The 27,965-nt window shown below is 41.3% G+C and overlaps 1 protein-coding gene across 7 annotated transcripts; it reads left to right on the forward strand.

Annotated features, from left to right (window-relative positions):
• On the forward strand, positions 1-27,639 carry LOC118811087 (gastrula zinc finger protein XlCGF26.1-like). Of its 7 annotated transcripts, XR_005007462.1 has the most exons (6): positions 12,348-12,434; positions 14,344-15,845; positions 17,139-17,281; positions 21,569-21,605; positions 23,107-23,289; positions 27,386-27,639. XR_005007462.1 is itself a non-coding variant. In XM_036575329.1 (5 exons), the coding sequence occupies exons 2-5, from the start codon at positions 2,236-2,238 to the stop codon at positions 16,202-16,204; spliced, it is 3,303 nt and encodes a 1,100-aa protein (XP_036431222.1). In that variant the 5' UTR covers positions 1-80; positions 2,123-2,235; the 3' UTR covers positions 16,205-16,737. The 7 variants fall into 7 exon arrangements, 4 of the variants coding, with proteins under 4 accessions (XP_036431222.1, XP_036431215.1, XP_036431192.1 ...); XM_036575329.1 differs by lacking the exons at positions 12,348-12,434; positions 17,139-17,281; positions 21,569-21,605; positions 23,107-23,289; positions 27,386-27,639 and adding exons at positions 1-80; positions 2,123-3,500; positions 9,137-9,724 and having other exon boundaries at positions 14,647-14,864; positions 14,973-16,737; XR_005007461.1 differs by lacking the exon at positions 21,569-21,605 and having other exon boundaries at positions 23,102-23,289.
• The last annotated feature ends 326 nt before the right edge of the window (positions 27,640-27,965 follow it).

Here is a 27,965-nt window from a genome sequence, read left to right on the forward strand (position 1 = left end):
CTCCGCTCTGGTCAGCAGTCCACGCCTCCGAGCTGCTACAGTGTTGTTGGAGGAGCCGAACAGGAGCTGCTCTCATCGAGGTACAACTCAGTTTAACAGCTCTACATTGGCTTTTACTGCACCAGCTCACTAACGCTGGGAGAGATGTTCACTTTCTGAACAGCAGGGTGAAAATATGGAGACCAGCTCAGGAGCAGCTTTAATCCAGACTTCACTGAACTGGAGGACTTACTGATACGTTATCTTACAGATACATCTAATGCTGCATTAAAGTGCTGTCATAAATATTTACGAGAGCGCAGATGAGCTGAACCTCAGTGTTGTATTCGAACTCACACACAGCCAGAAGATGGTTCTTCAGGTTTTTTTTTAGTGAAGGAGGGGGTTCTGTTTTGAACCATGAGTTCTGTATAGAACCATTTTATGCTTGTTTTTTTCTGATTAGTTTTTTGTTTTTATTAGTGAACAGTTTGTCATTACTGAGCAATAATTTTGGGATAAGAAATTATATACATGCGGTAACACTGATGTGGTGGTGGTGTGTTAGTGTGTGTTGCGCTGGAATGAGTGGATCAGACACAGCAGTGCTGCTGGAGTATTTAAACACGGTGTCCACTCACTGTCCACTCTATTAGACACTCCTACCTTGTCAGACCACCTTGTAGATGTAAAGTCAGAGACGATAGCTCATCTGCTGCTGCACAGTTTGTGTTGGTCATCCTCTAGCCCTTCATCAGTGGTCACAGGACGCTGCCCACAGGACGCTGTTGGCTGGATATTTTTGGTTGGTGGACTATTCTCAGTCCAGCAGTGACACTGAAGTTTTTAAAACTCCAGCAGCACTGCTGTGTCTGATCCACTCAGACCAGCACAACACACACTAACACACCACCACCACGTCAGTGTTACTGCAGTGCTGAGAACGATCCACCACCCAAATAGTACCTGCTCTGTGAGGGTCCATGGGGGTCCTGACCACTGAAGAACAGGGTAAAAGGGGGCTAACAAAGTATCAGAGAAACAGATGGACTACAGTCTGTAACTGTAGAACTACAGAGTGCACCTATATAGTAAGTGGAGTTGATAAAATAGACAGGTCAGTGCAGCTAAAGAATGCTGCACTGAACTGTGGGGTATGCGGGTGGGGCCTTCTGCACTGAATGTGAATGTAATTTCTGCCAGGGTCACTTGCCTGTCGGACAATTCTAGCCAGACACTGCCGGTCACGATCATTAAACACCTGTGGGCAGCCACCGTGCTGTCCACTGTAGGTGGTAATGCCTTCTATGATGTATTCCTGGTACACAAGTGACTCTGTGGATCAAGGAATGTTAAATGCCCGCACAATCAGAAATGGAATGTCCCATCCATCTGGCACCCACTATATTGCCTCGTTCAAGCTCTGATAATTCACGTCACCTTGTCATGAGCACTCTGGCCAGTGTTCAACCTCACTCACAAGATAACATCTCACAGCTATAACAGGTGTGGGTGTTCCTAAGCTGTCCCCTGAGGCAACACCACTTCATAACCAGTTTACACACTGCTATGCCATGACTTGTGGCACATCAGTGTATATAGTTTGTAAATTCAAGAATAACGGCTGTTCGAGAATAAAAATAACAGAAATTCTGAACTTAATCAGTGGCGTCCATGTACCTGTGGTCTGCACATGTGGGGGAGTCAGAATTCAGCCCTATACCTGTTTCAAAACTGAGAACCATTAAAACTTTGTTTTTGGTTTGTTTTACCTTTTGTCTGTTCAATTGGTTATTTTATATAAAACCAACTGAACATTGAGCCTTATTCATCAATATGTCTCTAAGTTTGTTCTTGAGAAAGAAAAAGTCAGATTCATGATGTGTTCTTAAAGGGCAGAACTGTTCTCATCTTTGTGGTCCTGAGTGTGTGTAGATTCTGTTCTTATCTAAGAACAAATTCCACATAAGAGAACATTGATGAACGTTAGAATCTTCATGAAAACTGCATAAGTGGGATTAAGAAGAAATTTATTCTTAAGAATGATTGGAGAGTGAGGCCCAATGTGTGCATTAAGTACAGTCTTGAATAATGTTGTTTCACATTGGTTTTTAAAAATAATAATTTTCTTTTTCTTTTCCAGAAATACTGTCCTGCTGCAAGTCTTCTCCTCGTGTGCATTTTCCTGCATGCCTTTAAATTGACCTCCACAAACACATCGAGAGAATTCCCCCCAACAGTAATACGTCAGATGAAATGAAGTGTGATAGTATGGTGTCCAAAAGAAGCTCTAGCTCTCAGAAGACATCTTCTAGTTCTCTCCACACCAAGACATCTCACAGGCAAAGAGAGAAGAATACAGGCAAGGAGAGGAATCACCACTGCCTGGACTGTGGGAAGAGTTTTACTCAGCAGAGTATTCTCAGAATACACCAGCGCATTCACACAGAAGAGAAACCATTTCATTGCTCAGAGTGTGGAGCAAGTTTTAACCAACTGAATCATCTCCAAACACACCAACGTATTCACACAGGAGAGAAACCGTTTCACTGTTCAGACTGTGGGAAGAGCTTTACTACACTTGGTAGTCTCCAAAGACACCAGCGCATTCATACAGGAGAGAAACCGTATCACTGCTTTGAATGCGGGAAACGTTTTAATGATGCATGTAATCTTCAACGACACCAGCGGACCCACACAGGAGAGAAACCGTATTACTGCTCAGAGTGCGGAAGGAGCTTTACTCGACATAGACATTTACAAGAACACCAGTACATCCACACAGGAGAGAAGCCCTTTCACTGCTCAGACTGCGGGAAGAGATTTAGTCACCTGAGTCCTTTCCGAATGCATCAGCGCCTTCACACAGGGCAAAAATCCTTTCAGTGCTCGGACTGTGGAAAGGGCTTTACTACCAATGGTAGTCTCCAGAGACACCAGCGCATTCACACAGGAGAAAAACCGTTTCACTGCTCAGACTGTGGGCGGAGCTTTAATGATGCATGTAATCTCGAAAGACACCAGTACATCCATAGAAACCAAGAGAAACCGTTTCACTGCTCAGAGTGTGGGAAGAGATTTACTCACCTGAGTCCTTTCCAAATACACCAGCGCATTCACACAGGAGAGAAACCGTATCAGTGCTCAGACTGCGGAAAGAGTTTCAACCACCTGAGTCATCTCAGAACCCACCAGCGCATTCACACTGGAGAGAAACCCTTTCGTTGTTCGCACTGTGGTAAGAGTTTTAACGAAAGCAGCAATCTCCGAAGACACGGCCACATTCACAGGGGAGAGAAACCGTACCGCTGCTCAGAGTGTGGAGCCAAATTTGTTACACAGTGTCATCTTGAAACACACCAGTGCGTTCACACCAGAGAGAAACCGTATTACTGCTCAGACTGTGGGAAGAGCTTTACCACGCATGGTAGTTTCCAAAGACACCAGCGCATCCACACAGGAGAGAAACCGTATCAGTGCTCTCAGTGTGGGCGGAGCTTCAGGTATTCACGCACTTTAAAGTCACACAGGTGTCCTCCGAGAGATGTGGAAGTTCAAGACACAAGTTTGTTGTATCAAAACGCATGATGTTTCTTATTTGTTTGTTTTTACAGTAATTATTTGTCGTTGTAATGTTGTTTATATAGAAGCACATGCATCTATTGTTTAATCAAGACTTTCAAATCTATTTGCAGTTGTGTTTCTCTTTTATTTTCTGAAGACACGGTTACTTAAGCCGGGGTTACACTACATGACCTTTACCCTGATTTTAGCCCTGATTCTCAGTCTGGCCGAGTCTGAGCTGGTCGGCTCTAGTCTGCAGGTTTTTGGGTCAGTCGGGGTCGACAGTTGGAGGGAGAGAGAGAGAGAGAGAGAGAGAGAGAGAGAGAGAGAGAGAGAGAGAGAGTCGAGTCGAGTCGAGTCGAGTCGAGTCGTGTCGTGTCGTGCCGTGCGAGGGGCGCAGATCGCGTTTCAGACCAGTCCAAGTTTATCAAACGTTTAATTTTTTCACCCTGACTCTGAGCGTAATCTAGTGTAAACTAACCAATGACTCAATCTGAACTAATTCCTGCAACAGCCAGTGAAAACTAAGAGTAAAAAAGAAGAAAATACAGCAAGTAAACAAATAAAAATGGCGAAAAGTCTCTCACGTGTGGAGCGAAGCTTTTTATTGATTTGAGTTTAAGGCACAATCGAGTTTATGTATATTTAAAACTACCCACTGATCACATTTTTAAATCAGTGATTCTCACTTAAACAAATTTTGTTTACCTGTTGCTTCTTTACTTTGTTTGTAGCACGAACGGCAGAGAAAACAGCAGCAGCAGCTCCATGTTCGTTTATTTGTGTCTCCTAGTAACAGAAGAACGCATGAGTTCAGTGAGTTCTGTGAACTCTGTTTGGTCCAGCAGCTGAAAATGTAGTGTGTGATCCCTAATCATTTAGTGTGGATCCCCAATATTTCAGTTGCCCAAAAAATCTGCAAAAACCAGTGTGATAGTGTGAGACGCCCAGTCCGTTATAATCTGTTAGGACTTTAAAAGTCGTGTAGTGAAACCAAGGCTTTAGGTGAATATTCCTCGAGAAGGTTGTTCTGATTGAGATAAGAACTCATTCATGCTCATCTCCAAACAATGCTTGGAGATAAAATAGCACAACTAGAGATTTTAGATCTGGGATGAAGAGACTTTGCGGAGAATGTTAAGGCTCTTACAGACCGAATGCAAAGCAAATAAACAACACAAAAATGGGAAATATTCAGACACCATTTTTCACATCACAACTGTACGCATTTTTGGGGTGTTTTACTGCATTTGCACTATGACAAAAATGCTGATTTATGCAAAATTCTTTCACGCTTATGCTGTATACGGACTAAACTGATAACGAGCCATGAGACATTAAAAGTTTGGTAGCGTGATAATCAGATTATTGTTCAGTCTGATTGTAGAAGAATTATAAAGGTGCCGTGTTCAGAGTGTAACTTTCTTACATCAACAGAGACTTTTATTCTGTTGACTGTTTATCCCAGACTGACTGTTCAGCTGTTGAGCTGTTGAACTTACAGCAGATACCTTCAGAAAGTGTTTTTAAACCAGTTATCTGTGAATTAAAACAATAAAGACTTTGGACAAACAAGAAAACGTCCTCGGACTTTATTGGATATGAAGTGTAAAGAAATATGTTTCCTTCTTAAGATGTTTTTTGAACTGCGTTGTGGGTAAAATGCACTTATTGTATGAAATATTCACATCTTGTGTTCTGTCACTGATGATTTTGCACTGACTTTTATTAAATAAAGCTTAATTTTAAAAATGCAGATGAGCACATTTTGGAAAATGGTTTGTGTGTGGAATTCTCTTTGAAAGGAACAGCAGGATTTTACAGGAGTGAGCAGAAATATTCAGCAAAGAAACAAGGAAAAATATGAGTAGCTTGTTGTACCTAAAACTGTTGAGTAACATACTCCGAATGCTGTGCGTGGATCTCAGCTCGGTTCTGTATTCCCGTCTCCTGCGCTGCGATTGGCTAGCAGTACCGCGAGCAGGGCACGGAATGGACGTTCGCGTTGCCATAGCAACCACAGAACACGGTAGATCCTGAACGGCAGCCAGACCCTTCTCATGTTTTCCGTCTCCTTCACTGTAATTGGTTCGTTCTAACTCATGCAGTGCGCTGATTGGACAGTCGAGAAATGAGGAGGAACATCGAGCAAAAACACTGAATCTTTTTCACGGTTAACTGTTGTGTTTTTTTTCCCACACAGTCTATCACTGGTTCAGATTTAACACCAGTTTAAGGCTAAACTGGTAGCAGTGCTGGTGAACACAGTGAGCTGATGGTGAGAGCACTGCTAAACCGACCTCACTGCAAACATTTGATTGCAAACATTTGATTGCTGGTTGATAATTTTAGAGAGAAATGGACCTGTGGGAAAAGCTCACATTCTGCTCTATGAAAGAAATAAAACATGGTATATATATATACATATATATATATATATATATATATATATATATATATATATATATATATATGAGATTATTTAATAATCATCCACAGTGCGTGTATCAATTTTAATCATAGAATGAAATGTAATGGTCATTTTGGTGGGTGGGCTAATTCTAGTGTGATCTGTAACTGTTTTTTTTTTTTTGCGTTGCAACTTTATTTACCCTGATAGTAAGAGGATAGTAGTCCACTGTTGGCCCACTGATGGCAAAGCTGGTGGTCCACTGGCGTTTTGCTCAGCGTTTTCTGGGCGGCCGACCGTTGGTTAAGCAGAGTATTAGACAAAATTCCACTTATCATCACTCAGTTTCCACTCACAGTCCAATTTACTGATTTTTCCTTCCTTCCTTTCTTTAGTTACACTTTGTTACACAGTGTCAGCAACAACATTTTCTATAAAACCATTTTATATATTATAATGTTTGTCTAAGTTAATTTCCTAAAATAAAGGTCGCTGAGCATTCAAAATCTGTTTGGGGAGATTAAAAACAAGTTAAAGCTTGTATGCAGGACAGTAATCTGGGTGGTCCGAGGGGGGACCAGCAGTGGCAAAGGTGGGGGCGCTAATTGTGTCGGTGTGGTCCCCCTGCAGTCCAGGTGGGGGCGCTAATTGTCTGAGTGATCTTCTCCAACCCCAGTAAAGCGGAGAAGCAGGAGCTCCGCTCTGGTCAGCAGTCCACGCCTCCGAGCTGCTACAGTGTTGTTGGAGGAGCCGAACAGGAGCTGCTCTCGTCGAGGTACAACTCAGTTTAACAGCTCTACATTGGCTTTTACTGCACCAGCTCACTAACGCTGGGAGAGATGTTCACTTTCTGAACAGCAGGGTGAAAATATGGAGACCAGCTCAGGAGCAGCTTTAATCCAGACTTCACTGAACTGGAGGACTTACAGATACATTATCAGAGCTTGTTTTCTACCCAAACGCTGGACTGAGCCTGTGGGGGGTTTAATGCTGCATTAAAGTGCTGTCAGAAATACAGTGTTTATGAGGAGCGCAGATGAGCTGAACCTCAGTGTTGTGTTTACTAATGCGGTTTTTAGATGAGCCACACTCTTAAAAAGACGGTTTTCAGGGGTTCTTTAGTAAAGGCAATGGCTCTATATAGAACCATTTACATGTTTAAATGGTTATTTGCATGGTGAAATGTCAGATTGATGGAGTGTGTATGGCTGTATTTAGAAACATTTTTGAAAATAGTTCTATGTAGCACCAAATAGGATTCTTCTGTTAAAAGCACAACCCTTTTTACAAATTCTCTATCAATCTGAAGAAAGAATTCATCATGCAAAGAACCGTTTAAGCATGCGAATGGTTCTTTGAGCATTCATGGTCTAAATAGAACCATTGCTTAAAGAACCCTTGAAGAACCATCTTTATGTGTACAGCTGGGCGCTTGTCAGCAACTCAACAGCTGTCTGTATTTCAGTTATTCATCAGCCACTGCAGGATAAAATCATCTACAGGCCAAAATGCAGATGTAAACAGATGTAACGTGGAGAGACTAACTGGATAAAAACATCACTCATCTTGTAAACATTCTTTACTCTTCACTTCGTCACAATAACGAGAAATAAACACTCGATAATGATGGAAAACAAAAGTAAACTATAAACTTCATTTAGTGTGTGCCAATAATAGTATGGTGAAGGGAAAATAAATAATGCATAGCATAAAATTATAAACAAACAAAAGAAGTCAGACAGTAACTCAGTGATGGAACAAAGTGACCATATATTAGGGTAACTCTAATGACCCAGTCTGTGGGGTTATTCATATAACCCAGAGGTGCTAAATGTACAGCATTTGTCAGTTTTCTTTACAATATATATTTCAGACACCCCTGTTAATTGACTGTACTTTGGTTTTCAGTGCTTCTGTCTTGTGGAGGTTTGGAGGAGAATTACTACTTTACTTCTGGGCAAACCATGCCAAGTTGATCCCTAAGAGAAATGTTTCTCTGCTACATTATGAAGTTGAGCAGTGCTAACAGGTATAAACAGTGTCAATATATGGGCAGATATATTGATAAAATAGAAGGTTCACATAAAAATTTAGAGTTGTATGTGTTCTTCCTTAGAACATTTCTGGTAGCCAAGCTAGCCAGTTTTTTTTCTTCCCAAGAGCTTGACTGTCTGAACAGTTGAATGGACTGGTTTCTTTGATTTTGCTTGATCTGGTAGCCATACTAGTGAGCTCTGCTGATATATCTATATGGGACTGTTGCAAGCAAAACCGAGGAAAGCAGATAATAAAGGAAGTTTCTAGTGATTATTCGCCCTGGTAATGGGAAATAGTTCCTGGATGAGGGTTGTTGGTCAGTGGATCACCTGGTCAGCAGTTTGAAGACTGAAACCAACTGATCAAACAAGTAGAATCAGGCGTGCACCAGCTAGTTTGGAGTGAAAACCTGCAGCCACACCAGTCTTTTGTGGATAAGATTGGACACCCCCCGGATTAAGGAATGCTTCACTGAACAATCAAATTGTGAGCAGACCAGGGGTGGCAAACTGCGGTCCTGGAGGGTTATGGAGGGAACAGTTATATGAATGTTGGCTTATATTCCCTATTTCTGTTATTGCTATCCATGAACATAAATCTCTAGCTAGAAAATTAAAGAATCACAGTTACTTATATATAAAAATAACCGATATTCTGAACGTAATTGACAACAGTGATGTACACGGACTGACTGTTGTTCAAGTGAAGGGGAGTCAGAATTCATCCCTACAGCTGTTCAAAACGGCCTGAGAACCATTAAAGCTTTATTTTTGGTTTGTTTTTCTGTTTAATTCAGAATTGGCCATTTTATGTAACTGCTGAACATTATGTGCATGAGGCACAGTCCTGATTAATGTTGTTCCACTGAACTTAAAAGTAATTTGTTTTTTCTTTTCCAGAAGTGCTGTCCAGTTGCACGTCTCTCCTGCTGCTGGTGTCCACTTTCCTTCATGTCAAACTGTTGAAGTGAGGTGAAATAAAGTGTGAGAGTATGGTGTCCAAAAGAAGCGCTAGGACTCAGAAAACATTCTCTGGTTCTCTCCACACTAAGACATCTCACAAACAAACTGAGAAAAATGCAGGCAAGGAGAGAAATCACCACTGCCTGGACTGTGGGAGGAGTTTTACTCAGCGGAGTATTCTCAGAATACACCAGCGCATTCACACTGGAGAGAAACCGTATCAGTGCTTAGACTGTGGGAAGAGCTTTAATCGACAGAATCATCTCCAAACACACCAGCGCATTCACACTGGAGAGAAACCGTATCCCTGCTCAGAGTGTGGAAAGAATTTTACTACACACAGTAGTCTCCTGAGACACCAACGCATTCACAAAGAGGAGAAACCGTATTGCTGTTCAGACTGCGGCAGAAGCTTTTGTACTGGAGACACTCTCCGAATACACCAGCGCATCCACACAGGAGAGAAGCCCTTTCACTGCTCAGACTGTGGGAAGAGTTTTAATCAGCAGAGTCATTTCAAAGCACATCAGCGCATCCACACCGGAGAGAAGCCGTATCAGTGCTCAGACTGCGGGAAGAGCTTTACTTTAAGGAGTTATCTCCAGCTACACCAGCGCATTCACACCGGAGAAAAACCTCATCGCTGCTCAGAGTGCGGGAGGAGTTTTAATCAAATGGGTCATCTCCAAATACACCAGCGCATCCACACCGGAGAGAAACCGTATTACTGCTCAGACTGTGGGTGGAGCTTCAGGCATTCCATTTCTTTAAAGCATCATAAGTGCACTATGAAGGAGAAAAACAGTCACAGCACATGAATTTGTGTTATAAAACCATAATTTTCTTTAGCAGTTTAAGCTCAGTTGAATGTATATGTATGTATCAGGAGTGGACCAATACCGCTTTTTCATGTTCGATACCGATACCATAACCTTAAGTGTCTGCGTTCCCCAAACCAAACTGATACCATCTTTTTTCCTCTCTTAAGCCTTATTGGGACAGGATTAGTTTTCCATGGGCAGGTGGGGTAATACCAGTTTACTTCAGGACGTCTGCAATGTTTATGAGTGATTCTCCTAGGATAAGTAATCTCAGTATAAATGACAGAAATTGGAGTGGCTCGGTTTATGCTCTATATTTACTCCAAAAAAGAATAGAAAAGATGTTAAAACATTTAGGCCCAATCCCATTTCTTCTTTTTAACCCCACCCGTTGTTTTAGAGTGTCACCCTAATGGTTGAAATTTTGCCCTATGAAATGGGACAACACTCCAAAAAAAACAACAAAAAACATTGCTTCATTAACAGCTACTAGTGCTGCTCTGTAGGCAACCCGGCCCGTCTTCAGTGATAGCAAGGAAAAGGGAAAAGTTCAGCTCCTCACTGCTGGGCTTTAGTTACATTTAGGGCATCGTATGCCTTCAAAGAGGGGGACAATTATTTATTATCACCCCCCCTAATTCTTCAGTGATATGAAGCTGAAGTCAGATATTCACCAGCTTCTTGTTCAAATTTTCCTGTTCCACCTTAAATGGTGCAGCAGTTACATTCTGGCGCTTCAGGCGTCAATACTGCTGACCTGTTTAAGGTGGAACGGGTAAGGTAGCTAGCTAGCTACTGAGACATTAGCATGTTATTAGCGATTCTTTTATGCTTGTTATGAAGAAAATGACCATAACACACTGAAACGGCATTAAACTAAGATAAAACAATGTTTATTTTTCTCATAACTCTCTTTTTGGAGTCTCTGAAAAACCTCCATTTGGAGGGCCATGTAGCCCAAACACTTCGCCCTACCCCTCTGTCTCAACAAAAATTGGGACACCCTAAACCTAGACGTGAACGCACAAAACAGAGGGCTAAGGGTTAAGTGGTAGGGGCAAGGGGTGAACTGGGATTGGGCCTTAATTTAGCCATCATTCTGTTTAACCATTCATCTTTCTGTCTTAAATGAAAGCAGGGCCTGGGACTGACGGGCTCTAAAGAAATCTTAAAATGTTTTCAATATTAAATTATTAACCTTTCATCATTAATAGAATATACTATTTACAATGTACATATATAACTAATGGCTTCTTTTTCCTTTCTTGTTTTTGTCAAAAACTAAACATCCAGAGAGCCTCTGCATTACTCCCCATATACATGAAATGGTACAGTCTTGCTTCCAAACCAGGCATGAATGGTACTTGGTACCCCTACCAATCAATCAGACCTGTCTCCCCATCCCCATAGCCCTACCAATGAACCAGCTCTGTCTCCCCATCCCAATACCCCTACCAATGAATCAGACCTGTCTCCCCCTCCCCATACCCCTACCAATGGACCAGCCCTGTCTCCCCATCCCCATACCTCTACCAATGTACCAACCCTACTCCCTCTCTCCATACCCCACCAATGAATAAGACCAGTCTCCCCCTCTCCATACCTCTACCAATGAACCAGTCCTGTCTCCCCATCCCTGTACCCCTACCAATGAACCAACCCTACTCCCCCTCTCCATACCCCTACCAATGAACCAGCCGTGTCTCCCCATCCCAATACCCCTACCAATGAATCAGACCCATCTCCCCTCCCCATACCCCTACCAATGAACCAGTCCTGTCTCCCCATCCCGCTACCAATGTACCCACCCTACTCCCCATCCCCATACCCCTACCAATGAACCAGACCTGTCTCCCCATCCCAATACCACTACCAATGTACCCACCCTACTCCCCATCCCCATACCCCTACCATTGAACCAGCCCTGTCTCCCCATCCCCATACCCCTACCAATGAACCAGACCCGTCTCCCCATCCCCATACCCCTACCAATGAACCAGACCCGTCTCCCCATCCCCATCACCCTACCAATGTACCAACCCTACTCCCACTTTCCATACCCCTACCAATGAACCAGACCTGTCTCCCCCTCTCCACACCCCTACCAAGTACCAACCCTACTTTCTCTCTCCATACCCCTACCAATGAACCAGCCTTGTCTCCCAACTGAAGAAAGAGGTAAGCAGTATTGTGCTGAATGACATGTCAGTTGTCATTAATGCAGAATGTCCAAGGGAATTTCTTTTATTACTATTCATTTATGTTAAGACAATTTTCAATTCAAAGATTTTACCATTAAAATTACATTTAACCTGCAAAAGATGGCCTTCAGCTCATTTCTTATTGAGGGTATCAGGCTTGCATCACATAGTAAATTGCACTGTATACAGAATGTTGCGTGCGTCTCTGCACAGTGTTATGTTTTCAGGGTTTGTGAGGCCTGTGGTGATGGGGCCCAAAATGCCTGATGGTTCACCTAAGTGTGGTTCCCCTGCCGTCCAGGTGGGGCCGCTAATTGTAACAGTGTGGTTCCCCTGCAGTCCAGGTGGGGGCGCCTGTTGTATCAGGGCGCCTCTGCAACCCCAGGTAAAGCGGAGAAGCAGAAGCTCCGCGCTGCTCCAGTGTTGTTGGAGGAGACGAACAGGAGCTGCTCTTATTGAGGTACTACTCTGTTTAACAGCTCTACATTGGCTGTCTAGTGTTTTTGGTTCTAAGAACTATTGCTTTTAATCAAGAACCCTAGACGAATCATTTTTTCGGAGGCTTGTCAACAACTGGCTGTGTTTAATATATTCAGCAGCCACACATGGAACTCTGCAGGATCACCTACTGACCAAAATACACATGTAAGCAGATGTTTTGTGGAGCTGTTAACTGGATTAAAACATCCCTTATGTTTTAAACATCCTCTGCTCTTTACTTTCCCGGCTAAAAACCGGAAGGCCAAATCTTAGCCGAGGAGTTTTTGCCCTGATTGATGTCACAGTAACAACCTGCTAAAGGTTAATTTACACACCATAACAGCGCTGGTGTTCGAGAATCATTAGCATAGCGCAGGAACCGTGTTTACAAGGTTTTCTTGTGTTTTTAATGTGAGTTCAGTAGCTCAGTATTCTTACCCCCTGATGAGGTGATGTAGGCCAGGCTAACAGGAATCAGTAAACCTCCTAATGTGAACGTTTTACTGTTTACTGTTACGTGAAAACAGTAAACATGAGGAAAATCTGTTATTATAAACTGTATTTTTCTGGTTGTGGTGTGAGACTGATAGGATTTACTGATGCTAACGTTAGCCATGTTAGCCTGCTATGTTTGTTGACACTCTCTTACTGGAGGCTCACTGACAGCTGTAGCTCTTTATATGATATTTCTCTAAATTTATAGCTGAATATTGGGTCATTTTTAAGTGGACATTAACATTATCTGTATAATTTGATGTAGGGAGTTAACTTTAGCCTGGCCACTGAGTTATATAGCTGACTGACGTTAGTTAAACAAACTTGATTAGGCTAGACTTTCTATCATCTCTATTCTCTCAGTGTGTGATACACTACTTTTGATGAACTGCTGTTTTGGAGTGTAAAATGTATATGTTTTGTTGTGGGTCTTCTCTATTATTGAACAGTGTCATTAATGAGGAATAATTTGATGTTAAAAAAAAACAACATATTACATATAAAACAAACAAAAAAAGCCAGACAATGTTCTAAAGAAAAGAGATAAAATGAACCCAGTACTGGGTCAATTGACCATTCTGTCGGGTAACACTTATGACCCAGCCTGTTATTCATATAACACAGAGGGTCTTCTGTTACTCCTGCTGAAAAAAATCATAGAGGCCATTGAAAGTTTCTGTTGGTTCCATGGTTCCTATCCCCATACCCCTACCAATGTACCAACCCTCAGTGCACAAAGCAACCTCCATAAAGGCATGGCTGGGTGAGTTTGGTGTGGAAGAAGTTGACTGGCCCTTACAGAACCCTGACCTCAACCCCATCAAACACCTTTGGGATGAACGAGAATGGAGATTGCGAGCCAGGCCCTCTCGTCCAACCTCTCATTTCCACAAAAGGAAGTTTCTAGGAACTCTTAGCCCTGGTAATGTTTGGGTGAGGGTTGTTGGTTGGTGGCTGATAGATTAAAGAAATGCTTCATTGAACAATCAAATTGTGAGCAGACACTTTAGATCAGCGGTAGCAATCTATGGTCCTGGAGGGCCATTTGGTCATTTTCTTTCTCTTAGTTCTCCACCCAGCCCCTGCCTTAGACAGCAGCTGTTGTGTTAAATTCAGACTGGTCTGCAGAATCTGAATCCCCTTAGTGTGCATACTGCAGGTATATGAATGCTAGCTTATATTCTTTATTTCTGTTGTTGCTATCCAAAAACATATATTTTTAGTTAGAAAATTGAAGAATCACAGTTGTTCATGAATAAAAATAACAGAAATTCTGAACATAATTGGTAGCATCCATGTTACTGTAGGGACAGGCGTTCACACGAATGAGAGTCAGAATTCAGCACTACTATCATATGTTTAAACAAAAAGTTTTATTTTTTTTTCTTTTCTAGAAGTGAAGTCCTGATGCAAGTCTGCTCCTGCTTCTGGTGTCCACTTTCCTACACATCTTTAAATTTACCTCCACCAACACAACAAGAGAATTCCCCCCAACGCTAACACGTAAGACTGTTGAAGTCCAGTGAAATTAAATGTGAGAGTATGGTGTCCAAAAGAAGCTCCAGCTCTCAGAAAACATCCTCTGGTACTGTCCACGCTAAGACATCTCACAGACAAACTGAGAAAAATGCAGGCAAGAAGAGAAATCACCACTGCCTGGACTGTGGGAAGAGTTTTACTTATCAGAGTATTCTCAGAATACACCAGCGCATTCACACTGGAGAGAAACTGTTTCAGTGCTCTGACTGTGAAAAGAGTTTTAATCACCTGAGTCATCTCAAAACCCACCAGCGCATTCACACTGGAGAGAAACCGTTTCATTGTTCAGATTGTGGAAGGAGCTTTAATACTAATGGTAGTCTCCAAAGACACCAGCGCATTCATACAGGAGAGAAACCGTATGTCTGCTCAGAGTGTGGGGAGAGCTTTCGTTATGGAGATACTCTCCTAAAACACCAGCTTGTTCACGCAGAAGAGAAACTGTATTGCTGTTTAGACTGTGGGATGAGTTTTCATAATGAAGTTACTCTCCAAAAACACCAGCGCATTCACACAGGAGAGAAACCTTTTCATTGCTCAGAGTGTGGAAAGAGCTTTTGTAATGCAGATACTCTCCGAAAGCACCAGCGCATCCACACAGGAGACAAGCCTTATCATTGCCCAGAGTGTGGAAAGAGATTTACTCAGCAGAGTCATCTCAAAGCACACCAGCGCATCCACACAGGTGAGAAACCGTATCACTGCTCAGAGTGCGGGAAGATATTTACTTTAAAGAGTTCTCTCCAACTACATCAGCGCGTTCACACTGGAGAGAAACCGTATCACTGTTCAGAGTGCGGGAGGAGTTTTACTAAACTGAGTAATCTCCAAACACACCAGCGCATTCACACAGGAGAGAAACCGTATCACTGTTCAGACTGCGGGAAGAGCTTTCGTCATGGAGATACTCTCAGAATACATCAGCGCATTCACACAGGAGAGAAACCATATCAGTGTTCAGAGTGTGGAAAGAGATTTAATCAACAGTATCATTTCAAAGCACATCAGCGCATTCACACAGGAGAGAAACCGTATCAGTGCTCAGACTGTGGAAAGAGCTTTACTGTGAAGAATGATCTCCAACAACACCAGCGCATTCACACTGGAGAGAAACCATATCACTGCTCAGAGTGTGGGAGGAGTTTTAGTAAACTGAATTATCTCCAAGCCCACCAGCGCATTCACACGGGAGAGAAACCCTATCACTGTTCAGACTGTGGGAAGAGCTTTACTACACATGGTAGTCTCCAAAGACACCAGCGCATCCACACAGCAGAGAAACCGTATCGGTGCTCAGAGTGCGGGAAGAGCTTTAATCAACCGAATCATCTCCAGACGCACCAGCGCATTCACACAGGTGAGAAACCATATCTTTGTTCAGACTGTGGGAAGAGGTTTACTTCACAGAGTAATCTCCAAAGACACCAGCAAATTCACACAGGAGACAAACCGTATCAGTGCTCAGAGTGTGGGAAGAGCTTCCGTAATCCAGATGATCTCCGAAAACACCAGCACATCCACACAGGAGAGAAACTGTATCGGTGCTCAGAGTGTGGAAAAATATTTAACGTAAAAAGTTACCTTCAACTACACGAGCGCATTCACACAGGAGAGAAACCATTTTACTGTTCAGACTGTGGACGGAGCTTCAGGCATTCCGTTTCTTTAAAGCATCATAAGTGCACTATGAAGGAGGGGAGAAGCCACGACATGTGAAATTGTGTTATACAACAAAAAATGTTTTTTTCAGCAGTTTCTTAAGTTTACATGACTATGTATTTATGTATGCATGTATATTTGTATGTAAGCAGCTGTGAATAGTTTCTAAGGAGGGTAACTATTAATGTTGTAAGAAAAATATGATATAATTATTATCTTTAATGACTGGTAAGTATGTATGTATGCATATGTGTGAAGATATTCATAATAGTAGCATAATATTCAAAATTTCAGTTTTGATCAAGTGCATTCATGACCTCTCAGGCCACTGTCACTGGAGTCTAGAGATTGGGTGGTTGATGCCACTGTCCAGCATAGTTTTTGGATACTTTAACAAACAGCAAACTAACAACAGCAATTGCAACATGGAAATTACTGTCCTACTACCCTTGACACAAGAAGTAATGTAAGAGTGAGAGACTACGATCAGAGAGAAGATGGAACCATTGACTGTATGTATGATATACATATTCATAAACCCTTTTGCAGATAAAATGCAAATAAAAACACAGCAGTGGTTTGCAAATACATGATATACAATGATATTCACCGTCCTATTTACTTATTTCTCCTTTATTTCCTTCTTTCGTTATCCTTTATGAATTAGTTTAGTAAATAATAAATAATCTAGCACAGTGTTAACAACATTTTGAACAAAGTAATTTTATATTAGGCCTAGTCAATAATTTATTAGGTGTTTGTAGTATTTGTCTTGCTTTATTTTCCAAAATAAATGGTTGTGTGCATTTAAAATATGTTTGAGGAAACAAAGTAGACTTTGTATTCAGGACAGTGATCTGTTCAGGGTTGTCAGAGGGTGGACCAGCAGTGGCATACAGTCAGTATCTTATCAAGACAGTGGATCAATATATGCTTGCTCTCTGGGCACAAATTGTTGAAAATTTCCCCTTGTGGTTCCCGTGCAATCCAGGTGGGGGCGCTAATTGTATCAGTGAGCTTCTCCAACCCCAGTAAAGCGGAGAAGCACAAGCTCAACTCTGGTCGGCAGTCTACGTCTCAGTTCATCTTCTACAGTGTTGTTGGAGGAGCCAAACAGGAGCTGCTCTCATCGAGGTACAACTCAGTTTAACAGCTCTACATTGGCTTTTACTGCACCAGCTCACTAACGCTGGGAGAGATGTTCACTTTCTGAACAGCAGGGTGAAAATATGGAGACCAGCTCAGGAGCAGCTTTAATCCAGACTTCACTGAAGAGTACAACTTGCATCTAAGCAGAATTGACCAGATATACTGCTGTGTATAGGGTTCTGTATAGCACCAAAAAGGGTTATAATGTAACACTTAGGATGTAACAATAGAAGAATCCTTTTTGGTGTTATATAGAACTATATACAACACATTCTTCATCAATCTAAAGAACAATTTCACCATGCAAAAATGATTTAAGCATATAAATGGTTCTTTAACTAAATAGAACCATTGTCTTTATTAAAGAACCTGTGAAGAACCTAGAGTGTAGATCTTTATTGAGGTCGTGCCTACTTGTTCATCTGGTTTAGGACATGATACGAGTTACTGAGCCTGTTTACACATAGCAGCTTCAAATAGTTTGAAGAATTTGCAGGTGTGCAGTGATGGTGTGTGATCAGTCTGTGGTGGATCTAGATTAATCCTGGTGGATCTGCTTCCAATAGTGACCAGAGTAAATTTAACAGTGAAAATTAAGACACTGACATCGGATGATCTGACCAAGGGGTAAAATATAGACGATAAAGAGTAGAGGGCCAAGCACTGATCCCTGGGGGACACCTTGTATAACATCCAGGACTAATCTAGACCCTCTCCAAAACATTCATCTGGACTAGTCTAGACCCTCTACAACACATCCACCTGGACTAGTCTAGACCCTCTCCAACATCTAACTGCATTAATCTATACCCTGTACAACATCCACCTGCACTAATCTCACAATTACAGCACTGATAGCAAAGTTATGCTTACCAAGGGCAAAAAAGTGGTGTCTATTAGATAAATAGGATCTGAACTAGACGAGGGCAGCATCAGAAATGTCAATAGCTGAAAAGTGGGAGATTAGTATGGCATCATTAACGGTGTCAAATGCAGCACTTGGATCTAAGAGGAGCAGAATATTGATAGCACCAGAATCAATAAACAGGAGAAAATAATTAAGAACCCATAGAAGTGCTGTCTCAGTGCTATACATTGTATGAAAGCCAGATTGGTAAGGTTCAAAAAGATCATTATTTATCAAAAAAATTAAAAAAACAGCAATCGAGATGCTACAACCCTTTCTAACAGTTTGGCTAAAAAGGACAGATTTGAAATTGGGCGATAGTGTTCAAGGGTGGCTGCATCCAGACCCGGTTTCTTAAGAATGGGAGTGACAGCAGAAGTTTTAAGGGCAGTAGGGACATAACCTGAAGCAAGAGACATGTTAATGACATGGCAGATGGGGTCAGAGATAACTGAGAGACACTTTTTAGGATGCTAATGTGTGAACAGTGAGAGAAGTTTTCTTATAAATGCCTGCGTGTGGTTTTCATAGCACAGAGTTCAGGGGTAAACCAAGAGGAGGAAAGACTAGAAAGGGCCAGTCAAGTATTCAGAGGGGCCAGCTGGTCAAGTACATCAGAAATGGTGCCATTAAACAGAGATATCATATCAGAGATATTAGAGAGTATCACCAGGGCAAGAGAATTGAAAAATAGAGAAGAGGGGAGAAAACTGCAGAAGACCAGAAAAAGTCTGAGAACCAGTGGTCTTGATATTACGAACAGAGTGAGGACCAATCAACCAATTTCAGGGCCATAAATTCAAAAGAAGTAATTTCATGAATCTCAGAGAGGTTAATTTTGAGTGTACTATTAAAGACAACAGCCAGATCACCACCTTTTTCCTGGGACCTGGGCTTAGCTAGATAACTATAGTCATAAGGTAACAACATATTGAGATGGAGAAAAAGCGACTGGCATAACACGTACGTAGAGGAGTCCAGGCGATAATGAGAGGAAAAACTGCACAGTTGTACTGGAATGTAGCAAAAAGCCATAGTCCTGCAGTGACAAACCAGTAAACCAGCTACAGTTACACCATGGCAGAAAAGGAGTAGGAAAAACAGCAGATCTCCAGTAGTGACCATGGCACCTTTATTCAGTAGCAAGAACAGGACAACAATCCAGTCAAAATGTTCATACGTCTTTATAAAGCTCTGTTGAGAATCATTTTAACTATGCTACATTAGCCAACCCGCTGAGCCAAACACCAACCAGCCGAAGTACGGCAAGGATGCGTAAAGCACCTATACAAATCTAAAATTTGCAGCCAGGAACTTGAGAAATGAGTAAAGACTCACAAAGAAGCAGCCAAAGGTGCAGAACCATGAGAAGAGAGCTCACTGCAGAAAGGGAGGTAAAGTTGGAAGCACAAACACAGAGCAACCGACAAAGAGGCAAGGAGAGCAAAAACTTATAAAAACTGAGTGCAAAAGGATCACAAAGCAAAAGGAGGCCAGCCAAGAAGACCAGAGATGGGGGAGGGTACAAAACACGTAAATAATCAAGAAGTGCCAGCAACAAATACGCAGGACATACTCTCAACCGGAACCGGAAGGTGAATGTTGGAAAGAGTCTAGATTAGTACAGGTGGGTGTTGAAAAGGGTCTAGACTAGTCCTGATGGTTGTTGGAGATGGTTTAGATAAGTCCAGGTGCATGTTTTAGAGAGGGTCTAGATTAGTCCAGGTGGATGTTGGAGAGGGTCTAGACTGGTTTAAGTAGATGCTTTGGAGAGGGTATAGATTAGTCCAGGTAGATGTTGGAAAGGGTCTAGATTAGTCCTGATGGATGTTGGAAAGGGTCTAGATTAGTCCAGGTGCATGTTTGGCGAGGGTATAGATTAGTCCAGGTGGATGTTGGAGAGGGTCTAGACTGGTCTAAGTGGATGTTTTGGAGAGGGTATAGATTAGTACAGGTAGATGTTGGAGAGGGTCTAGACTGGTCTAAGTGGATGTTTTGGAGAGGGTATAGATTAGTACAGGTAGATGTTGGAAAAGGTCTAGATTAGTCCAGATGGATGTTGCAGAGGGTATAGATTAGTACAAGTGGGTGTTGGAGAGGGTCTAGACTGGTCCAAGTGGATGTTGGAGAGGGTATAGATTAGTGCAGGTAGATGTTGGAGAGAATCTAGACTAGTCCAGATGGATGTTGAAAAATGTCTGGATTAGTCCACATGGATGTTGGAAAGGTTGGATGTTGGGGGGCATCAGTGCATTCAGTGATCTGGCTGCCTCGGGGAAGAAGCTGTTGTGGAATCTGGAGGTGGTGGAACTCTGCTCTGGTACATTCTGCCAGAGGCAGGAAGGGTGAAGAGTCCATGAGAGGGTGGAAGGGGCTGTCCACAATGCTGCCAGCCTTGTTTTACTCGACAGAGTATTCTCAGAATACACCAGCGATTCACACAGGAGAGAAACCGTATCAGTGTGTGAATCATCTCCAAACACACCAGCGTATTCATACAGGAAAGAAGCTGTTTGACTGTTCTGAGTGTGGGAAGAGTTTCAGTCCTTTTTGAATACACCAGCGATTCACACTGGAGAGAAACCGTATCAGTGCTCAGTCTGCGGGAGGAATTTTAACCACCTGAGTTATCTCAAAACCCACCAGCGCATTCACACTGGAGAGAAACCGTATTACTGTTCAGACTGTGGACGGAACTTCAGGCACTCAAACACTTTGAAGTCACACTAATGTGCTCCAAGAGATGTGAAAGTTCATGACACAAGTTTGTTGTATCAGAACACGTGATATTTGATTTACATCAGTGGTGTAACGTGTTTTGTGTGTGAATATGATTCAAATAAAATCTATTGTATTGATTATTTTTGCACTGTAAGATAGAGGTCATGTTCATCATTGTTCCTATCTCCTTGGCTACAGATAAGGCAAAATCAAGGAAAGCAGATATGAAAAGGAAGTTTAATTCAGGAATGGGGATGCTGCCATAATGACAGAGCCTGAGAGTTTGGAACTAGAATAAAAGTGACTTTGGTGGATTGATTGAGACCATTAAAGTTGTCAAACACTAAACACAGCGCAAATAAATGACATGAATGTGTGAACGACACTTAGATCTTGTCAGTTATTCATATGCTCAAATTAATTTATTACCTGAATTAACCACACAAATGAATATTTTTTGGTGTGTGAAGGTTTTTAGAGGTCTGCAAGCAGAAATATGCCGAGACCTTCTCTTTGTTTACTGAACATATACAGTTGGGCCTCATTCTCCAACCGTCCTTAAGAACAAAATTCTTAAAACTTGCACACTTTTGACAAAGACTCTGACATTCACCAACGTTTTCTTATGTGGGATTTGTTCTTAGGTAAGAACAGAATCTACACACAATCAAGAGCACAAAGGTGAGAACAGTTCTCTTTAAGAACACATCATGAATCTGGCGTAGACTTTTTCTTAGGACCTTTCTCAAGAACATATTTAAGAACACATTAAGGAAGATATTAGACAATGAGGCTCATTGTGTGTATTTGCAAAAATACAAAATTTAAACATGTTTTTGTGCAACTGCTTCATTCAAATATAAGTTAGTGGGGCCCAGGGCTCTGAAATGGAATAAAAAATGTTGAAACCAATATTTTAATGTTTCTGTTCTTGGGCTCACCTCATAATCCTTTCATTAAGAAACTTTTGCTTGATTGAGGTAGATTGGGGATCTGTAGGGTAAACTCTGTGCTGCAGAGATAATTGACAAACTCTCTGATCTCCTAAATGATCACAAAACATTGTTGTACAGCAGCGTCTCCCTTTCAGATAGCTTTTTGCTGGCATAACACACTAGGAACTTTTGTAGTTTTGCCTCTGCACACCACCGCAGTGGATTTGAAATGAAACACCTAAGATTGAAGTGTAGACTTGCAGCTTTAGTTCAAGGTTTTTAACAAAAATACTGCATTAACTGTTTAAGAACTACAGACATTTGTACACAATCAAAAATGAAATGTGGCACAGTCTAACCTAAAAAAAGTACATCATCTAATAATGAACTTGTTCAAAGCTACAGTAGTTGCTTTGAAGTAAAATATTGTTTTTATTGTTGTATTTATACCCAATCATTTTATAAACAATTTAACTCAATTTTGAAGATGCAATTTAGAACATAAACTAAATACAAAAATTAATTAAATGAATAAATAAAATACTTGCAACTCTGCTTTTTTCCATGACTTGACTGGACAGAGCCTAGGTCTGGAGTCACAGGGGACTAACTTCTGATTTAAATCACCTTTATGCAGTTACTGAGTTTCTGGCTGATATATCTAATTACACATAACACAAACTAGTAACAATTTAACTACTTAACATTTTTGTATTTTTTTTGTATATTTTTAATTATTCAGAATTACATTCATACTTGTTTACATTTGGCTTTTTTACCTATGTACTTTATTTTAAAAATAGATTAAAGATCATAATTCTTATGTACACCCGAAATTGGCAAAAATTAGCCAGGCTTGTTGAACAAAGCCTGGATTATTGAGTTGGCTCACTTTATGGTATACCTTTATAAAAGATGGTTCTTCAAGGGTTTTTTAGTAAAGACAGTGGTTTGATGTAGAACCATGAACACTTAAAGAACAATCTGCATGGTTCTGCATGGTGAAATGGTTCTTCATAATCATGAAGAATGTGTTGTGTATGTTTCTGTATAGAACCTTTTTGAAAATGGTTCTATATAGCACCAAAAATGGTTCCGCTTTGGTTACAGTGTCAGGCTACAATAGGAGAACCCTTTTTGGTGCTATATAGAACCATTTTCAAAAAGGTTCTGTATAGAAACATATACAACACATTCTCCATCAATCTGAAGAACTATTTAATTAGTGTGGTTTTCCTGCAGTCTAGGTGGGGGCGCTAATTGTACCAGTGTGGTCCCCCTGCAGTCCAGGTGGGGGCGCTAATTGTATCAGTGAGCTTCTCCAACCCCAGTAAAGCGGAGAAGCAGGAGCTCCGCTCTGGTCAGCAGTCCACGCCTCCGCGCTGCTACAGTGTTGTTGGAGGAGCCGAACAGGAGCTGCTCTCGTCGAGGTACAACTCAGTTTAACAGCTCTACATTGGCTTTTACTGCACCAGCTCACTAACGCTGGGAGAGAGGTTCACTTTCTGAACAGCAGGGTGAAAATATGGAGACCAGCTCAGGAGCAGCTTTAATCCAGACTTCACTGAACAGGAGGACTTACTGATACATTATCAGAGCTTGGTTGAAATTTAGCAAATGCATAGATTTTTGTTTATGCTTCATACACGATTTTTACGGTAGACATTTATTTTGATTGTCAGTGCTTTTACCCAGAGGAGATTAGGTGAAGAAGTCCTGCTTTGCTTCTGAGAAACTTAGCTAGCCAGTCTAATTCTACAGAGAAATCCTTCTATGTTCCATTATGGAGAAGCATGGGGTTGGCAATATGGCAAAAATATCATATCACAATATTTTCACTGTGCATATTACGTATGTTTTGACTTGGAGACACAATGCACCAGTAATGCCACATATAAATAGTCTCAGTTTGTAATGAAACATGTATTTGGCCAGTGCTTTACAAGAACTGATGATATCCCCCCTGTGCTCAGAAAAGCATACTGTTTATCACTATAGTAAAATGTTTCATGATATCGATAAAAATACCTTCATATTGCTCAACTCTACAATGAGCAGATGTTATAAAACCAATATAAAAGCTGTGTTCTTTCCTTGCTTTTGATTGATCTGGCAGCTCTGAGGGTCCATATCCTGGTCGGCTCTGCTGATATATTCAGTGAATCTGTGATCTACACAGTAATGTTTAGGCTTTGCAGCCCTTAAATGTTATTTTACCAGGATGCAGTTTGCTAAACTTATTACTCGAACACGTCCACTATTGAGGGGATAATTTGTTTGATCATTTCTCAAAAGAACTAAGTAACAATGAAATTAATAACTGATCACATTGATTTATCAGTCTACTCAGGCTTTAGCGGAGCTCAGTGACTTTGAGATTAATAACTGATCACATTGATTTATCAGTCCACTCAGGCTTTAGCAGAGCTCAGTAACACTGAGATTAATAACTGATCACATTGATTTATCAGTCTACTCAGGCTTTAGCAGAGCTCAGTAACGCTGAGATTAATAACTGATCACATTGATTTATCAGTCTACTCAGGCTTTAGCAGAGCTCAGTAACACTGAGATTAATAACTGATCACATTGATTTATCAGTCTACTCAGGCTTTAGCAGAGCTCAGTAACGCTGAGATTAATAACTGATCATCACATTGATTTATCAGTCTACTCAGGCTTTAGCAGAGCTCAGTAACACTGAGATTAATAACCGATCACATTGATTTATCAGTCTACTCAGGCTTTAGCAGAGCTCAGTAACGCTGAGATTAATAACTGATCACATTGATTTATCAGTCTACTCAGGCTTTAGCGGAGCTCAGTGACTTTGAGATTAATAACTGATCACATTGATTTATCAGTCTGCTCAGGCTTTAGCAGAGCTCAGTAACGCTGAGATTAATAAACGATCACACTGATTTATCAGTCTACTCAGGCTTTAGCAGAGCTCAGTAACACTGAGATTAATAACTGATCACATTGATTTATCAGTCTACTCAGGCTTTAGCAGAGCTCAGTAACGCTGAGATTAATAACTGATCATCACATTGATTTATCAGTCTACTCAGGCTTTAGCAGAGCTCAGTAACACTGAGATTAATAACCGATCACATTGATTTATCAGTCTACTCAGGCTTTAGCAGAGCTCAGTAACGCTGAGATTAATAACTGATCACATTGATTTATCAGTCTACTCAGGCTTTAGCGGAGCTCAGTGACTTTGAGATTAATAACTGATCACATTGATTTATCAGTCTGCTCAGGCTTTAGCAGAGCTCAGTAACGCTGAGATTAATAAACGATCACACTGATTTATCAGTCTACTCAGGCTTTAGCAGAGCTCAGTAACACTGAGATTAATAACTGATCACATTTAAAAATTTGAAAATTACTTGTGTTCTGAATACTGTGTTTACAAAATGTAACTTGGACTGAATACAGATATTTAAGTTCTGTATTCTGAATACATGTTCCCAATACTTCCCGTTACATCCCATCCCTGTTCATACATGCTATGAAAACACAAGTGACGTTCTCAGGAGTCAGTAGGCAACAACTCCTTCACTTCTGAATAATGTCACACATGAACTCTCCTACTAATTTCTCTAATATTAAATTTTCTACTAATATTGTACTTGGTACCATGCAGGGAAATTGCCATGACAACTTTGCCAAGTTTTTGACTCCAGCTTGCCTTCACACTTCTTCCTGTGTCAGTTACTAATATGTTCCCAGGTAAAAGTAAAAGTTTAAAATGGGTTTTTTTCAGACGCCACAGCCTTGTCTGTTTAAAGTTTTTCCAGTACTTTCCTCACCTGGTCCCCTGAAACAGTAAAGTGTGGGGAAAATGATCCCATCTTCCTTTGGTTCCCCTGTCTGTTTGTAGCCAGAGACAGTCCTCATTCTACTCCACACCTCTTTCATGTCCTTCTGCTGCAGGATGCTCTCCAGCTCCCTGTAAATCTCTATTCCCACAGAGTTTCTTTTTTGGCTCAGGCTTCACTTGCATGGTTTCTTCCTTATCTCCTGACCTGAAGGCTCTCTCGTTCTTAACTAGCAGGACCCTCTGATCCTTTGTGATCCACGGTTTGTTTGAGAAACAGTGTTTGTGGGGATGATATTGTCCACACCAAAGTTGATGTCTACAATACAGTGACTGAGTCCCTCTGTGTCGTTCAGTTTGATTCACAAAGCAAGTCCTGGTATCTCCTCCAGTACTCATCTCTTTAGAGATTGTGTTTACTCTGAGTCTAATAGCTGTACACTCTCTAGCCACTGCTTAGCATTGTGCCTGGGGATCTTAGGCTTGTGTGCAGCCATGGATGCCATTAGCCACAGGTTCCGAACCCTGGTCCCAGAGAACCCCCTGTCCTGCACATATTTCAGCTCAGGAGGGGCTTGTTAATTAGTTGATGAGTTAGATTGTTGTGTTGGGAGCAGGGAAAACAATAAAATACACAGGGCAGGGGGAACTCCAGAACCAGGGTTTAGAACCACTGCCATAGGCTCTTTTCACATTAAAACCCAGTACATTGCCAGGCCACTTTGGATCATTTACATGTGTGGCCCTTAAAAAGTATCTCAGCAGGATGCACTTGTTTACACCTTCCCTGAAATTCCTGTTAAATATGACATGACATCTTCAGCATGATTGACCAACAGCTCTTACATTTTTGAATCAGGTGCTCTCCTGTGGAAATAATAATGATAACTGGACCATAAAATCTAACGTGTTGCTCATATGTTTTGCTGTCCCTGCTGTTGGTTCATGGAAGTGTCCAGTAGTCATTAATGGCATTTAGTATTATCCTGATGGGTTGATATCACAGTGTAAAGGACTCTAATGGTTTAACAGGTGTTCTGCAGCTGATTCCAGATGCATTTGATATTTTCCTAAAAGGTGTCCTACAGGAAATTGGTGGTCTCTTATGGTAACCATTAAGCCAATTCTTATTAGAAAGCAAAACCATCAGGTTTTAATCCTAAAGATTCTAATTTTTTTTTCAGGAGGATTGCTGGTCATGTTGCATCACTTTTGCGCAGAAGCCATGCACAAAGGGTAGATTTTTGCCACGTCTCTCTAGAATCATGTTCGAAATACATTCCTATAAAGTTTTCACTCACAACAAATCTAAAAAACTCCACTGTTAAACTAAATTGTCACAGAAAAGTTCCACTTTGATGGTTGTAATCTAGGTGTTCTGCATTTCCCAGTAATGTATTGGCTTTTGTTCACTCATGAGCCATCCTGGTAATTTTCTGGTTACTGTACTAGGTCTCATGCAGGTAAACTGTTGGGTCAACTACTGAGATTTTCACATTTTGAAGCAACCACAGTTTTTGTGGTGGGAGAAGTGATAGTGCCTGTCCCTGAGTTTAAGTTTTGTTTTTGGTTTGTTTTACCAAAATTGTTTATCCTTGTCTTTTTTTTCTCATTGAAATGAGCTGAATATTTTCTGCCTCATGTAATCCTCTATGATCTTCATTCACTTTGAGTTTTGAATATTTCTTTTTCTCTTTTAGAAATGAATGACGTTCTGTTGAAAGTCTTCTCCTGCTCCTGGTGTCCACTTTCCTGCACACTTTAAATTTACCTCCACACATCAGGAGATTCATCCAACGGTTTTACATCAAACAGGAAAAATGAAATGTGAAAATATGGCATCCAAACCAAGTTTCAGTGTTCAGCAAACATCCTCTAGTACTCTCCACACTTGCAGACAAAGGTGTAAAACTTCTGGCAAGGAGAAAACTCACCACTGCTCAGAGTGTGGGAAGAGTTTTACTCAAAAAGTTAATCTCAAAGTGCACCAGCGCATTCACACAGGAGAGAAACCATACTATTGTTCAACCTGTGGAAGCCGTTTTCGTGACAGGTCTACTTTCAGAACACACCAGCGCATCCACACAGGAGAGAGGCCGTATCAGTGCTCAGAGTGCGGGAAGAGATTTACTCGTCAGAACAGTTTTCTACAACACCAGCGCATTCACACCGGAGAGAAGCCGTATCATTGTTCGGAGTGTGGGAAGTGTTTTGCTAGACATAGTACTCTCAGAATTCACCGGCGCATCCACACAGGTGAGAAGCCACATCACTGCTCAG

Source organism: Colossoma macropomum, unplaced genomic scaffold, assembly GCF_904425465.1.
Source record: "Colossoma macropomum unplaced genomic scaffold, Colossoma_macropomum, whole genome shotgun sequence".
In the NCBI taxonomy this organism is placed as follows: Eukaryota; Metazoa; Chordata; class Actinopteri; order Characiformes; family Serrasalmidae; genus Colossoma; species Colossoma macropomum.